A 17,041-nucleotide genomic window follows, 5' to 3' on the forward strand; every position below is an offset into this window, starting at 1 on the left:
CAGTTCTTTCCACTCAGGTAGAGCATTTAAAAATCCATAGGCATCTAATGGTAGGTTGTGGTTACTTGGTTTTAGTTCATTTGAAGTTTTCATTTAACTGTACTTTGCTTATCATTTTGGTCCGTCTTTATTCCTCCTTGCTCCTATGTGAGAGCCTATAGCGCTAATCTTTCCATTTTCTTCCAAATTTCTTTAGTATTTATGAGATATCACTTCTGTAATTAGAACACTGAGGTTAAAAGGAATGTGGGGTAGAGAAAACTACGATGTACTGGGCACTGGCTGTCTTGTTCTCATCATGTAGTAGCTGTGTGACCTTTGGAAGCCATTCAACCTCTCTGAGCCTCCCTTTTCCATCATAAATTGGGGGGGCCTGAAGCACGTATTTTCAAGAGCTCTTCCAGGTTTGCCACACTACATGTCTCTACTAGCTGTACCACCCAGTCATGGAGAGCAACTCTAAACTCGTTTTCTCCCCAGTGGGGTGGGGATGATGACATCTGGGGGACACACTATATTTTTTCAGCACTCCCAAACAGCAGCCCATGTTGGGGAATGTCCTGCTCTCTCTTTGGGTCTCATTTCCTCGTTGGTATTGATAACAGTAACAGCCGTGACAATACCAAAAACAAAGATTTGTTGGGCATTTGTTGAGTGCTTGGCACTGTTCTAGGCACTTGACGTGGTTCATGGAATTCTTATCCCAACTCTCTGAGGTAGGCACCATGGACCTTATTATACAGATGAAACTATGGAACCAGAGAAGTTAAGTAACCACCCCAAGGTCACACAGCAAGTAAATGATTGAGCCAGGATTTGAATCCCAGCAATCTGGCTCCAGAGACCTTTATGAAAGAGGGGATTAGATTAATTTTTTTCTGAAAAAAGGATTTCATCTGCTCTAACATTCTGTTAATATGAACCTTTCCTCCTGATTTCTTCCCCTGTCTTTTGCACAGTGCTGTATAGGGTTGCAAGTGGTAGGAGAAACTCCTTGTGAATTGAAAATTACAGTGTTCTGCAAAAGTGAGGGTAATTAATGCTACCACAAAGCTTTTCCATCTGATTTTATAAGTAGTGCATACATATCACAAATTAAAACAGTGACAAAGTGTAGAGAAATAAATCCATAATAACACCTACCCAGAAATGCAGTAAAATGCTGTTAATACTTGGTTATTTCTTTGTAGTGTGCTATTTATTTATTTATAGTTGAAACCATACCATATATATTTAATCTTTATTTTGACTACAAACTACGGTAAAAAACGAACTTTACATTGCAACACCAATGCCACATACTGGTGTGTGTGCACATATATCATGAAATAATAATCTTAATGTATCGGAGACACTTTCAAATTTCTATTGCATTCATTTCCATTCATTCTATCCTATTCTATTCCATTACAATTCCATTCTGTTAAAAAAATTAGTTGCTACCCTCTAAATTGATTTCACAACTGAACACTGGGTTGTGAGATGCATTAAAAAACACTGAATAGACAATTTGTTCTTATGTTTTCCCATTGTTATTGAACATGATTATTTTCTTGTACCATTGAAACACAACTTCATTCTAGTTTTTAATGGCTGCTTGCTTACTATTCCATTGCATGGATGTATAAAACTTCACTTAACAATTTCTAAATTGTTGCACACTGAGGTGTTTCTCTCTCTCTCTCACACACACACACACACACAATTTTACCTAATGTTTTGATCATAGTTTTGATTTGTCCCTTAGAATAGATTGGAATTACAGTTTAAAGACTATATCTATATCATCTTTAAGGCTTTTGTTACGTATTTCATTGTTTATTTACAGCATTTTCCCTTCTTGTTATGAAGCGTTTCTTTACACCATTGCCAAGAGTCTTCCAGAAGGTGCCAACTTGCCCTTCTGCCATCAGTGTTTGAGGACGCTCAGCTCATGTCATTCTTGCAAACATAGGATAGTCTCAAGAGCACAAAATTTGCTAATGAGGAAAGAGCATTTTCCCTCACAAAGTCATTTTTAAAAAATATTTCTTAAATCACACATGTATATCATATTCATGTTGAATGTTTAGAAAATACAGGGAAGCAAAATCTAGAAGTTAGCACGCTGTGCGTCATAAACTTACACAATGTTATGTGTCAATTGTTACTATATCTCAGTAAAGCTGGAGAAAAGGGACACTGTAAAAGTCTCTTTTACTGAAAAAAAGAAAAGAAAAATCACCTGCCATTTTTCCACCCAGCGATAACCATCATTAACATTTTTGTTTATATCTTTCCAGATTTTTCTGTTTCTCTCTCTCTCTCCGTCTCATCTATATATCTATACTTCACAAAAAAGGTGTCACACTCTAGCCTCTTTGGCAAGCTGCTTTTGTTCAGTGACGTCTTGTGAACATTTTTATATGCTGCTAATTTCTGCCATGACATTTGTAATGGCTGTATAATATTCCAATGTATGGATAAAATATGATTCGTGGAATTAATACTTTTGGGGTGATATTCATGGCTATCAGTTTAACTACGATATTAGACATGCTAAGAAGCCATGAAATGAAGCTTTTAATTCAATGAGGAGCCCCAAGCGTGACTCCACAGTGAAAACACTTCTGTGAGCCTTTCTGTCTCCCAGCGAACACACTAACGGCCCTCCCGTGGGATCTGCCTCTCTCCCCTAGAGCTAGATGACCACACACCTCCATGTAACTGCACCCCCCCGACGCTCTGCTCTGCCATCTCGCACGGGATCTACTATCTCTACCCTTTCAACATCGAGTACCAGATCCTGGCTTCCACGATGCTCTACGTCCTGTGGAAAAACGTCGGACGCAAAATGGACAGTCATCAGTACCAGAAGATACAGTTCACGTTTCGTGGGGTCGCAGTGGGCTCGGCCCTGGGCCTGGCCGTGCTGGCTGCCACGATTGGGGTCGTGGTGGTGTATCTGATTCAGATCGGACGCTCCAAGTCCAAGAGCGAGTCGGCCCTCATCATGTTCTACCTGTACGCCACCGCCGTGCTCATACTCATGGGGGCTGGAGGGCTGGTTGGAATCCTGATTTATAGGCTCGATGAGCAATCGCTAGACGAATCCAAAAACCCGGCCCGCAAGCTGGACACGGACCTCTTGGTGGGCACTGCCTCCGGCTCCTGGCTCCTGTCCTGGGGCTCCATCCTGGCCATCCTCTGTGCCGAGGCCCGCCCCTCGTACACCTGGTACAACCTGCCCTACTCCATCCTGGTGATCGCCGAGAAATCCATCCAGAACCTCTTCATCATCGAGGCCACTCACCGACAGCCGGAGGTGTCCGAGGACATCAGGACTGTGCGGGTGGTCACGGTCTGCAACGGCTCTGCCACATCTCTTGCTTCTTCCTGCCTCAAGAGTGGAGCTGTGACCGGGGACGTGGCCCCGCAGGGCAGTGAGATGCCACCTGCAGTCAATGGAAATATGTGTCTGAGAGAAGGCGACGACAAAGAGGAGAGGAGCAGGGAAGGGCCCCCTGGCCCGGCCAGCCACCCCCGTTTCTTGCAGAGCAACACCAAGGGGAGAGTCTTAAGGAATATCGCAGCCTTTTTGTTCCTGTGCAATATCTCGGTAATGTACATCAAGTTATTTATTTACTTTTAAAATCTATTTTCCCTGCCTTTTTCAAATAAGGAATGGAGGCAGCTTGTAATCAAACTAATTTCAGTGCATTAAAAATTGAGGCTGGAAGCTAGGTCTATATCCTACAGATTCACTTACTGAGTACCTGCTGTGTGCCAGGGGCGGCGATGGGAACTAAAGAGGAAGAGTGAGACGACTCCGTACCTTTCCTCAGAAAGCCCATCTGGTATGGTGGGGGCGTGACACAAGGACAAATATGATACAGCGAGTATGGCAAGTGCTGGGCTGGGTCTGTGCAGGGTGTAAAAGCAGCAGGGATCCAGGAAGGGACTTCAGTGAGTAGGGGCAGCTTGAGTTAAAGCCCAGTCTTAGGAGAGCTTCTGGCTGCAAATAACGGAAAGCTTGACCAGCAGTACCCTCAGCCTTAAAGATGAGAATTCTGGACGTTGGCTGCTCAGGGTTTGCCTGGCAGCAGAATCCTATAATCCAGGGCATGGGCACTGTTCACCTTTCCACATGACCATGCTTGGTGTGGTACTTGCTGCCACATAGTCATAAGATGGCTGCTGCAGCACCAGGCGTCATATCTGGTTTCAAGACAGGAGGAAGGAGGAAAGGACTGGTGCCGGGCAATGTCTTTTGCGCAGCCATACCTAGCTGCAAGGGAGGCTGGGGAAGCTGCAAGGGAGGCTGAGGAAGTGGGTGGGTTGCTTTCCAACCTCTATGATGAAAGTTGTCAAGGCAGAGGAAGAGGTAGAGTCAGTCACTGCATATGGTCTGCCTCAGCCTCAAGGACTGGGTGGAGCGTTACCAGGTGGTCAAGGCAAGGGAAAGCGTTTTGGACATAGGGCCCATAATGTGCCAAGACACAGAGGCAAATGGCACCATGGCCTATTTGGGGAGCACCAAGTAGTTTAGTATGACTCCCATTTGCATTAAACAGAGCAGCAGAGTGGGAAATAGGATGGAGGGTCCAGTTACATGGGTCCGGCTTGAGCAGAGCTTCATAAGCCTGTCGGAGTCTGGTCTTCAGAGCACTCTTTCCCTTTGTGTTTTGGAGTTCTCCCCTTAGCAGCTGTGCGCAGGCAGGATGCAAACAGGTACGACCAGAGGCAGGGAGCCTGGAGCTGACGCCTGGCAGCTGCCCAGATACAAAGTGATGAGGACTTGAACTAGGCCCGTGGAGGTGGAGATGGAGAGAAGAAAAAGAAACAGAAAGCACCACGTGTTGCTGGGATTTGTTCTGGAGGACGTGGGAGGAGGGCAGGGCTTGGTGACAAGGAGGGGAAGCCGCCTTTGGCACCACACAGGCCTCTGCAGTGACTGTGGCTGATGGTATGATGGGGACACTCATGCCAGGAGCCGCCAAGGTCATAGTCAGCTCTCCGCTGCGGCCGCCATGTGTCACCAGGGCAACGCTGTGTTTCCTCATCAGCCCATTGGCTTCTGAGCTTCCTCCCGTATTTTAAGCTGGTGCCTGCCCCGGGGCTGCAACTTTTGATATTACTCTAAGGCCACAAAGTGGGGAGGGTCCATCGGAGGCCAAAATGACTGTGTGTCTGCCAATCAAATCTGATTCTTGCTTTGGGTCGCCTGGGCCTTGGACCCCTCCAGGTGGGTAGACAGTTATGAGGCGCTTTGAAGGGCGAAGGGGCCCAGAAGAGTTTGGCTCTAGGCGAGCCCCCTTCTTTCATCGCTGAGATAGTTATTGAGCACCTGCTGTGTGCCAGGAACCGTGTTAGGACCTGTGGGCACAGCAGTGAACAAAGGAGTGAAACAGGGAAGTAAGAGCAGCAGGTATCAGTGACCACAGAGGGGCTGCATTTTATATGAGGCTTATCTCCCAGAGAGGGGTGTGACAGCTCAGATTCTATGAAAGTCAGAGTTGGTTCTAGAATTCCCCTAAAGCATTTTGTTTTTCTACACACCCCGATGGATGAATAGATCTCTTTGCGGGTCAGAAAAGCCACTTTCCCAGCTGGGCCTTTGCTTAGCCACCAGGTGAAACACCGGGCTTGCATTTTGGGGCTTGCTTGAACAAGAGTAGCCCTGCCTGCAAGACTAGAAGCAAGTGGCAACTGATGGTCTGTTGGGAAGACTGCATCCCAGGGGGACGCTTTTGTTTTGTCTCTTCGTCTCTGTGTTCTGCCCCTGGTGGCCCCAGACACGGCCGCTGTGCCTGACCATCATGGCCGCTGAGGATGACCATCATGGCAGGGTGATGTCTTAGGATGTCCCAGCCAAGTCGAGGGGCAGCGCTTTGAACCCCCGCAGGTGATTCCATCTTGTGCCAAAGGCCTCTGCCTGAGGGTGGGAGTTACCATCTTCCAGGACCAGGAGCTGGCACAGAGGCTTCCGCTGGAGGTGCTGCTGTGGACGTCCGTGGGGGGAAGTCAGCGGCCATGGAGTGGACCATAAAGGGTGGTGGGTGTGATGATGGAGGAGGCCGGGTGCTGCAGGAACACTGGGGGTCGGGGAAGGCCTCTGCTGGTGGAGGCGGGCGATCTGGGCAGAATGACAGGTGGCACTAGAGCTAAGAGCTGAATGGCAGGAAAGAGTGTTCCAGGCAGAGGGAACAGCCAGTGCAAAACCTCAGGTGGGAGCGAGCCTGTCTCATTTAAGGAAGAGAAAGATGGGCCATGTGACGGGCTGGGTGGGTGGTGGACAATCTGGGGAGAGAGGTTGGGGATGGTAAAGGATCTGCTAAGAGAGGGCTTTATAATCTCACGTAGGAGGTAGATTTTATTTTAAGTAAGTCATGGAGACTTTCGGGGTTAAGTCAGGGAAGGGACACAATCTCATTTACATAAAAAATTAATCTCGCAGCAGAGTGGCGAGTAGATTGTTGGGGCAAGAGCGTAAGCAGGTAGACCAGTCGGGAGCCCACTGCAATAGTCTGGGCAAGAGGGGAGGGTGGTGGTCTGAAAACCAGGGTGGAGAGAAACGGTGAGTGAGAGTGTTGTTTTGGAGGCACAGTTGTCACGATTTGCTGATGGACTGAGCAGCAGGCAGAGGGTTATGAGAGTCAGAGGGAAAACGAGGAGATGCCTGGAGTTTCGATTGAGCAACTGGATGGAGATGTTGCTAATGAAATAGGGGAAATGGTGCAGGTATGTTGAGTTTGAGATGCATTTAGACACCCAAATAGCCCGTGGGATCCACAAGCCTGGATTCGTCAGGGTGGACCAGGCTGGTGATTTCGTTTGGGAGGTCACAGACCATAGCTGGTACTTGTAACCAGAGACTGGGTGAGGTCATCCAGGGGTCATGGGCACAGAGCAGAGAAGGGGACCCAGGAATGAGCCCCAGGACCAACCAGCCTTGAGAGGTTAAGCAAAGGAGGAGGAGCCAGCTGGGGGGCTGGGCGTACACCTTCATATCATAGAACCCAGAGGACACAGTGGCACAGAGATATCAGCTAGAGAGGGTTCTAGATGGACATGTTAAAGAAAGCCGTGTGAACCAGCTATCTACCCACACTTAGCCACTCAAAACCACCAACAGTGATTAGTTCAAGGCCTCTCTGGGTCAGGAATCCAAGAGGGGCTGAGGGGTGGTGCCTCTGCTCAGGGTGGCTTACTGGCTGCAGTCAAAGGGCCCACGTGCCAGCGCTGCCATCATTTCATTGTGTGTGTGGGGGAGGCGATGTTTCCACGCCTGCGGAGGTGGCTGCAGGCAGGATTCCGTTGCTTGTCTGACACCTCCTTCAGCTCCTGGCCACATGGCCTCTCCACAGCTCAGCTCACAACGTGGCAGCAGCTTCCTCTTGCAAGAGGGGGTGAGTAAGACGGATTTCAGGTCCTTTGTAACCTGATCTCAGAAGTGCCATCCCATGACTTTTATCACATTCTGTTTGTTGGAAGCAAGACGCTAGGTTCAGCCCGACTCAAGGACAGGGGTCTCCATGAGGATGTGACTCCCAGGAGGTGGGACAAGCGGGGGTCACAGCGTGGGGTGGAGAAAGTCCCAGAGGTGTACAGTGTGAAAGAGAAGCAGGCCAGGGAGCCTGGCAATTTAGGGGGAGGTGAAGGAGGAGGGATGGGGACAGGGAGACTGAAAAGGAGGGACCAGTGTGCAGGTTCCATGAGCAACAACAATAATAGGTTATTGCTTTAGGTTTTGCAAACTTAGTTGCCATTTCATTCTGATCTGAGCCCTCTGAGACAGGTGTTTCTATCTTACAGATGAAGAAACTGAGGCTCGAAGAGGTTAAATTACAGTCTTACAGCTCCATGAACCTGGGTCTGGCTCCAGTGCATGTGCTCTTCCCCCTGATAGGGGGATGTGGGCAGGGTCTGGGCTGCTTCTTAAAGCCAAGGACCAGACAGAGAGGAGACCCCAGAACTCACAGCCCAGACCCCCGTGGCTGGGATCTCCAAGCACCAATGTTGAATAAGTAAAGGCGAGTGTGGTAGACAGGTGACCTCTGCTGTAGGTAAACACTAAGGGCTGTGGGAAGACAGAGGGATTTTCTGCCCAGACTGGTTAGATCAAGGAGGGCTTCCTGGAAGAGGTGGCATCTCAGGACAGAGGAAGGTAGGATTTATCAGAGAGAACACAGGGAGTCTCTGATAGAGGAAGCGGCAGGAGCAAAGCCCTGAGGACTTGGGAGAGAAAGGCACATTTGGGGACTGTGCACAGCCTGGGGAGGCTGGAATAAGGGGTGTGACAAAGAACATGGAGACATGGATGGGTGTCCAATCACTGAGGGAATTTGGAAGGTGACTGGAGCCACTGGTGAGTGACAATCAGCGGAGTGACAAGGTCAGATGTGTGCTTTCTCTAGATCATTCCCACAGACATGTGTGTGTGTGGGGGGATGAAGGCCCCCACTGGAGTGGGGTGATCTTCTAGAAGCTTGCAGCAGTTCACGGGGGGAAAGTGAGGACCTGGCCAAGGAGAGGGCTGCAGGGCTGGAGAGAATCAGGTGGGTTTGAAAGGCCTTCCTTCAGGAGGGGGCGCTGAGGGAGAGGGAAGGATCAGGTGGTCTGGGGGCTTTGACAGACTCCATGGGCGTGAGAAACATGGTGTAGAGACTGCCTATGGCAGTCCCAGGTGTGACTCAGTGTGGGGCCTCTGAGGCAGCAGCAGGGACGGTCTCCCTTCTCTTGCAGCTTTGGATCCCTCCTGCCTTCGGCTGCCGCCCTGAGTATGACAACGGATTGGAGGAAATTGTCTTTGGCTTTGAACCCTGGATAATTCTGGTCAACCTGGCCATGCCATTTTCCATTTTCTACCGAATGCATGCAGCTGCCTCCCTCTTTGAGGTCTATTGTAAGATATAGTCTGTGTCCACATGAAAGACTGAGGCGTGAGCGAACAAGAGAGTTCCCGGGAGCCACCTGGGAATGGCGCGTTTGGCAAATATTGACTTACACATGCGAGGTCTGCCCAGAACGTCTGCCTTTTGTCTGTAGGGACTGTGTTCCTGTGGACTGCAAATGTCCATCACCCTGGATGGATGTAAACAAGTTAAGATCAAATGAAGGAGGTAGCTGAAATCTGTCCTGGGTTAGTTAATTCAAATCAAACTCAAATCATGTTATCTCTTTCTAAGTGAGATCCTCTATTTTAGAAGAATATGATCCCAGGTTAGGACAAAAGTTTATCCAGCTTGTTTTCCCTAAAAATCATCTTTAGTCTGCAATTTATCATGTTAGTACATACAACCTTTTATTGACCATCTGTGCAGTCTGAGTTACCCTTACATTTTATCCTTCCCAGAGCTCATGAGTGTAGATACAATCACATTCAGTTTATATTGCACTTTCGGAATGTGCTTAATTTTTGAACAAAGTTACTTTTACCCTTTGGATGGAAATTTGTGACTAGATCAATACAGTTATTTCTTACCTGAAATTTTGGCACATTTTTGTTGGCGATCATCTTGAAGTTTTTTTAAAAATATATATTTTACTGTTTTCTCTCTCACTATAAACACATACATGCTTTTGATAGAAAATTTGGACATTTCAGAAGAGTAGAAAGAAACAAATCACCTAGGATGCCATTGTTCAACCGACAATCACTTTTTAACATCAGACTGTATTTCTTTCAACCCTGTGGATTCATAGGAGTCTTTTTATTGTTATTTTTATTCTACTTGCCAGTGATGATGAGAGATCTTCAACTTTGTATCCATTTTTCCCCACTTAACAATGTGACATAAACTCCCCCCCCCGCATTATAAATTCTTTGTAAATGTCATTTAATACTATATTATAGTCTACCAAGTGAATGTGCTATGATTAGTTTTCTATTATTGGTTTCAGTAATCACAGCTTTTTGTTTTGATAAGTGACTCTGCAAAAATCAACCATATTTGTAAAGCACTCTATAGAATTGCTTCTTTAAGATATATACTTAAGATCAGAATGCCTATTCCAAAGGTTATAAGGAATACTGACATTTGGGAGGCCTTTGTATATGTTTTTCTATAATTATTTTAAATTCATAATAAAGTTAGTTAAATTACTGTAAATACAAATGTGAATATCTTTTCATCTGAGTGGGTTTTTTTTGTGTGTGTGTTTTGTTGTGTTTTTTTTTTTTCACAGCATGGGACATTAAGAAACTGAATTTTTTTACATGACTAATGTACTTTATGTTCATTTTAGAAAAATAACCTAAAAAATGGGCAGAGAGACTAAAAAACATGGTAAAACATCTATCGTACCTCCCATCTAGCATGGTGGTTTTCAGCTTGGTGGGATCTTGTCCCCCAGGGACATACGGCCAGGTCTGCAGAGACTTTGGATTGTTACCACTAAGGAGTGTTACTGGCATTTAGTGGGTAGATGCCTGGGATGCTGCTAAACGTCTTACAGGGCACAGGACGGCCCCCACCACTAACATTTATCCGGCCCCAAATGTTAATAGTGCTGAGATTGAGCAATCATTGCTGTTCGTTTTTGGTACCTAGGTACCTATCAGTACACACACTCACACACACACATGCGCACACACACTCACACACATGCACACACACACACACAGATTTTTAAATATATATTTAATTTTCATGCAATTTGCTTCTTTTCTCTTAATGCACCAGCGTGCTCCTTAACTATTTTAGAGTCCCTGTGGCCTTCATTCTCACACTGTAGTGTCCATAAGACTCGTCTGGGGCGTCCTTACGATTCCTGCCCTCCCAGCTAGAAGTTCAGCGTCCACTGGGCTGCAGTGAGGCCCAGGACCTTGCTCATCAGGAAACCTGACATCGACTGGCTTTCCCACGTGTACTGCTTTACGGCGCACGGATGCCCTGGGCACTCAGCTTATCAGGACAGCTCTTGCTCACCTCTTGCCACCTTATCCAGAAGGAGCCTGTGCATTTGGTAGCTTGAGGTCATTCATCCCTGACCCATGTCAAGCCAGGACTTAAACTCATGTCTCTCGGGTCCCATAGCCCTTGGTGAGGCAGAGTGGGAGGGCGAGGGCTTTGGGGCTGGAAGCCCCGTGGCACCTGGCCATACATGAGAAAAGGCACCTCTTCCACCAGACAGTTTACAAACTCTTGGACTGAACCCCACCAGTTTCCCCACCTGGTCGCTCTTGCCTGGAGGTTAAATGAGACTCCTTTGTCTCTCCACGGCAACCATCAGTCATGAAATCCAGCTGGAGTCATTACTGCGGCCTCTGACCTTACTGCACAACCCTTGCAGTTAACAAAGCACCTCAGTATTTGTCTCACTCTATGGAGTCTCGCTCTGTGTCGACCTGGTTAAGTAAGCATTGCTACTCCGCCTGAATGGAGGGAACTTTTGACCTCACCTACACAGCTAGTGAGTTGTAGCGTGTGGACTATTTTGCCTTTTAAAAACTCATTGCCTTTCCTCTCTGTTATCATCTTAAAAAGAAAGTCAATTCGGTGAAATATCCGTCAAACAATTGCTTGAGGATGTGTGTATAGAAGAATCCATCCACTGATAGACTATTTCACGTTTCACCCAGTTGTGAAATGCTCCCCTTGGCGTAAAATGGTGAAGGATAGAAACTACCAGAAAACAGCTGGTTCCTCTGTCCTGAATGCAGAAAGCGTTGCCGTTGAGGAGCGTGACCAGCAGGGGGCGCTGGTGTCTTTCCTGCTGAATCCTCCTCACCTGCACTTTCAGGTCAAGTGAGAGAAGGGAAGGGTAACAAAAGTGAGTATGGGCACGCACTGCCCGACTGTACTCTGTCCAGCCTTGGACTCCTGGAGCGTGTATCAGAGGTGGCTGTCACCACTCCCAGGGGAGGGCGGGGAGGATTCGGAGTTCTCATGGGGAAGCTGAGACCTAGTTGCAGTTTCAACAAGGATGTCCCCTCCACCTGCCCCCACCTCTTCCTGCTCCCTATAGGGCATCCTTGTCCCCCCAAGAGGCTTTAGGGAAACATGGTGGTTGCTGGCTGTTCCTATGTGACAAGCGTCCCCAGCTTGGGGATGGGGCGGAATGTGTGGGAGGAACAGGCTGGGGCAGCTGGCGGGGAGGGCACGTCCTGGGGTCTGACGGGGAGTGACCGAGACATTAGTTCCTCCACAGAGAAAGCCCCGGGGAACCATGGAGAGGGGACACTGTTTTTTTTTTTTTTTTTTTCCTTCTATGGCAATATCTTTATTTTTCCATTTCAATAGCAAGAATGTTATTTGCACAGATAGCAACTGTTTTATTTATTGGGCTTAATTCCTTCATCATGAACTTTGGAAATGCAAAAAAAGGACTTATTTAGACCTGTTTTAATGCTCAAACGGCATGGGAACTCTGGTATGGTGTCTCAACCCTGTTAATAACACAGGAAACACCACACCGATGATAGTAATGTTGTCTAAAACTTGTAAATCAAATCAAGTCACCTGCTAATAACCCTTCAGTCGCTCTTAGAAGAAGGTACTAATTCCTAACCATGGTCTATTGGGATCTTCATGGTCTGGCCCCAGCTGTTTCATCTTCATCTGGCCCCAGTCCCTTCCTCTGCCTCCCCCGGCCTCCGGCAGCCCCGCCGCTGCAGCCACATGTGTCTCCCTTCACTTTCTTGAATATCCTACATTTTCTGTGCCCCAGGACCTCTTGGGAGTGCGTTTCTCTGACTCCTTGAAATGGGTCCCTCTCTTTCTCATCCTTCAGGCTGTGTGTGGAGGGGACCCTGGTCAGCTACATAAACAAACCCTCTGTTATGCTTCACCGTGCCACCCTTTGCCATGAATGGCTTATTTATTTGTGCCTGTCTCTCCTGGACAGGACTGCCTGCGCTTTGGGGGGAGAGGCTTTGCCCCTTCCTTGCCGGGGCCTCACACAGCTGCATGAGCACGTGCTCTACCCTCCCAACACCAGACTATTGCAGGGAAGTGCCGGGATCACGGTGCGCGCTCGTGATCGGTGTGTGTCCTCCAATAGCTTCTAAGACCTTGGCGGAGCTTCTCTGCCGCTAGCGCACACCTCCAGCCCTGCACTTGCCTGTAAGGCACACGGTGGTGCTTTAAGCCTGGTTGGTAAGAACCAGTTCAGAAGAGCCCTGAATTAGGAAATGCTCCCCTTTGCTTGCTCTGCATCATGCAGGGAGCAGTGGGACCCACCTCCACAGAGGCTTGCAGGTGGGTTCTGCTCTCCTCCTCAGGTAGGAAAGAACAAGCAGCCAATGTCTTCTTCCCGCTGGGGCAGGAAGTGGAGATTGGCACTGACAACCCAAAGAGCTACCTATGTGTCTCTGGAACACTATTTTTGGGTGATTGGTCTAAGGCAAGAATAATAAACCCACTCTATCTCTGCTGGAGATTGGTATAAAGGTGGGCCTGTGACTAGTTCTAGACCAGGTGTGGGGACAGAATTCCCAGAGAGCAGTTTCCAGGCTCTTGGCCTCACGTGGAAAGTTGCTGGCTCGGTTATTAGATGGCCATCAGCTGTAACCAGTTTGCCATTAGCCACCGGTATAACTGTCATGGCTGAGCTAGCAAGCATGGATTGCAGTTAGCAAGGGGTTTGTTTGTTCATTGGTTGGTTTGGGTGGCAGAGAAGTGGACCCCAGATTGTGGCTAGCAAGTGTGGTTAGCCAAGCGGATTGCAGCTGGCAAGTGGGGTTAGCAAGCGCGAATGGCAATTGCAGATCATGTGGATCCTGCTTCCTGTGTCTCCCCTGGCCGCCATCAAGAATATAGTGGCATGACTCCCCTGTCTATGGCTCTGTTGGGGTTCCTTTTTGGCCCAAGCTGTGTAATCTCTAGCAAGCTGTAGTTCCCAACCTCAGCTACAGTCTCCCACCCTGTCATGCAGGGACTCAGCTCCCGCTCCCCACACCAGAACGCAGGATATGGTGAGGTCAAAACAGAACATCCACGGAGCCATAGATAGGGGAGTCAAACCACTATAGTCTCGCTGGGTTTGAAGACACAGGAAGCGGGAGTCGCCATCCGCCATCCACGCTTGCTAACCCCTCTTGCTAGCTGTAAGCTGCCGTCTGCTTCTTTGCCAACCAACCAACCAACCAACCAACCAACCAACCAACCAACCAACCCACCCACCCCGTGCTAACTGCAATCTGCCATCCACGCTTGCTAACCCCACTTGCTAGTCGCCATCTGCTAACCAAACAACCCCTTGCTAGCTGCAACGAACTGTCCGCTTCTCTGCCCACCAACCCCTTGCTAACTGCAATCCCCTTGCTGGCTCAGCCTCGGCAGTTATGTCAGGGGCCAATGCCTAACTGCTTACAGCTGACGGCCATCTACCACCTGAGTCAGCATCTTTCCACATGAGGCCGAGAGCCTGGAAACTGCTCTCTGGGACTCTGTCCCTACACTAGGTGTTGGCAAACTATCGCCCATGAGCTAGGAATGTTTTTTACAATTTTGAAAAGTTTTATATACATATATGTGGCAGAGATCATACGTGGCCCTGTATTCTTTATTATCTGGCCCTTTATAGAAAACGTTTGCTGCCTCCTGCTCTTGAGAGGTAAGGGCCTCTGCTGGATAGCTCTGGAAGGATTTGGAAAGAGATGAGGAAGAGGTCTGCCTTTCTTCCTGCCTGAATGTGCTTGTGGGAGGGAGTCCAGCCCAGAGAGCCTGGGGGAGGGCAAACAGTGTCCCCCAAAGACGCCCATGTCCTACTCCCCAGAACCTGTGAATAGGTCATTTTACAAAAGGGACCCTGCAGATGGAATGGAGTCAAGGATCTTGAGATGGGGAGGTTGTCCTGGGTTACCTATGGGCACAATGTATTTACGAGGGTCCCTCTAAGAGGAAGGCAGAGGGAGAGTTGACTATAGAGAGCAGGAGGCAATGTGACCACAAGCCGGGGAACGCGGGCAGCCCCGGCAGCCAGCAGAGCTCGGGGTCATGTTCTCCTCTCGGGCCTCTGCTGCTAGGCCAGCCGACACCCTGATGTTAGTGCAGTACGACTCGTTTCGGACTTCTGCCTCCAGCACTGTAAGATGATAAACGTGTGTGGTTTTTAGCCATTGAGACAAAGACAAACGTAACCAAGTCCCAGCTTTCTTGGCTCCGCCTGCTTCTCCCCACCTCCATCCCCAAGTCACCATCATCTTCCGATGGGTCATCGGAAGTAGCTTTGCCACTCGTTTCTGCAATCCATCCCTTGCCCCTACCAGTCTGTCCTTCTCACTGTGGCTAGAGTGGACTTGGCTTCTCATTGCTGTTGAGATAGAGGACAAAATCCTCACCTGGGTCCCTAGGGTCCCATATGGTCTTTCTTGCCCACCTGTCCAGCCTCATCTCATCTCACTTTCCTTGTGCTTCCCTTTTCCTCTGTGCACCATCACACCAACTGGCTTCTTAGTTCTTCGAATGTGCAATGTTCTCTCCTGCCTCAGGACCTTTGCACTTGCTGCTTGCTCTTCCTTTCACTTAGTTAACTCTGCTCATCTTTCAGATCTCCATGCAAACAACAGTTTCTCAGGGAAGGCACACTCACCCCTAGACCAGGTTTCCTGACCCCGTTATGAACTCATGCAACACAGCTAGCTTTCTTTCACTGAGGCTATGGTACTTTTTAATCACACAAATATGTGTTGGATTGTTTGAATAGCAGTCTTTTAATTTTTTAAAATTATTTTTACCACTTAACTATAAGCCTCAAGAGGGAGAGGCGATGTCTGTTTTGTTCCCCAGCTGTATCTCCATTGCCAGCTGAGGAAGAGCTCCATAATCACTGATGAGTGAGCAAATAAATGGATGGATGCTTAAAGATCTTTTGAGATGAAGAATGGGAACTGGGGAATACTTTCAATAATGGAGGGCTTGGTTAAAAAACGTGTATTCCTTTGATGCTTGCCTGCGCAGTTTAAAAAGTTATTTATTTATTTGCTTTTGGAAAAACTCAGCTCCGTGAGGTTACCTCTTCCTGGCACTCCATCCTATAAGCTCTGAAGGTGTTTCCCGATCTGGATGGAGGGCTGTGATGGCAGAGTTACAGGGAACACAGACTGGCAGCTCCCGGGAATGGGGACTGTGTCTGCATCTCCAGGCTTCCGATTTCCAGCACTGTGTCAACCTGAGCAGGTGGTTCATAAATACTAATTATGGCACACACTGTTAATTACCTTCCTGGTAGCAATTCCTGTGCTTGCTAAGAAACCCCTGACTTTGGTTGGGGACATAAAGCGCCCAGTCTCAGGTGATTGCTTTCTGTTCCCTTTTGCTTAATACTTGAAACAGTCTGCTTGTAGCAAGGAGCGGCCATGTGGCTCACTTCTGCCTAATGAGACAAAAGGTCCTTCTAAGATTTTTGTTACTGGTGACAGGACTCATCAAGAAAATTCCCCGATACAGTTTCTCCACACATTGCTCCTGGCGTTTAAAGTTGGCCATGGTGCCTGAAGCTGCAACAGCCAACCTGTGACCACGAGGCTGCCAGGACACAAAGCCACAGTGTTGAGAAAGGTGGAGCATTTGGATGAAAAGAGGAAAAGATGCAAAGAATGCGAGTCCTCAGTTACACCACTGAGTTTTCTCACCATCCGTTGCCGGCTTCCTCTTAATTTCCTGTTATGTTAGAGAATTCAGTGTCTTTATTGCATAAGCCACGAGTAGTCAGACTTTCTGTTACTCAAGCTGGAAGCATTCCTAATCAATATATTTATTTAAAATTTCTTCTATTTTGAAATAATTTCAAACTTACAAAAGAATCGTAAGACGGAGAACTTTCATTACCCTTCACGCAGATTCGCCGATTTGGCCACATTTGCTGTGTGTCTTCTCCATGTATATGATATGAGATTACATGACACTGAGCTTTCCCTGAAGCCTTTGAAATTTAGTGGCGGGCCCTTTGTTCCTTCTGCCTTAAACATGTTAGCATGCACCGTATTCTCTAAGAACAAGGAGAGTCGAATGATCGAGCTCAGGAAGTTTACGATGGATGCCATATAATGGTCAGTAATTGCCAATGGTTGAAATTGCCAATAATTGTCTAACAGACAGTCCACATGACCATGTTG

At 48.0% G+C, this 17,041-nt stretch overlaps 1 protein-coding gene across 1 annotated transcript in view; it reads left to right on the forward strand.

The window, feature by feature from the left end:
* Positions 1–10,023, forward strand: part of OTOP1 (otopetrin 1) — a 32,922-nt gene extending 22,899 nt beyond the window's left edge. The window contains exons 5-6 of the mRNA XM_019716574.2: positions 2,679–3,598; positions 8,725–10,023. Coding sequence (XP_019572133.2) covers positions 2,679–3,598; positions 8,725–8,895 — 1,091 coding nt within the window. The 3' untranslated portion in view covers positions 8,896–10,023. The remainder of the gene's footprint in view (positions 1–2,678; positions 3,599–8,724) is intronic.
* The last annotated feature ends 7,018 nt before the right edge of the window (positions 10,024–17,041 follow it).

Source organism: Rhinolophus sinicus, linkage group LG02 (assembly GCF_036562045.2).
Source record: "Rhinolophus sinicus isolate RSC01 linkage group LG02, ASM3656204v1, whole genome shotgun sequence".
Classification (NCBI taxonomy): domain Eukaryota; kingdom Metazoa; phylum Chordata; class Mammalia; order Chiroptera; family Rhinolophidae; genus Rhinolophus; species Rhinolophus sinicus.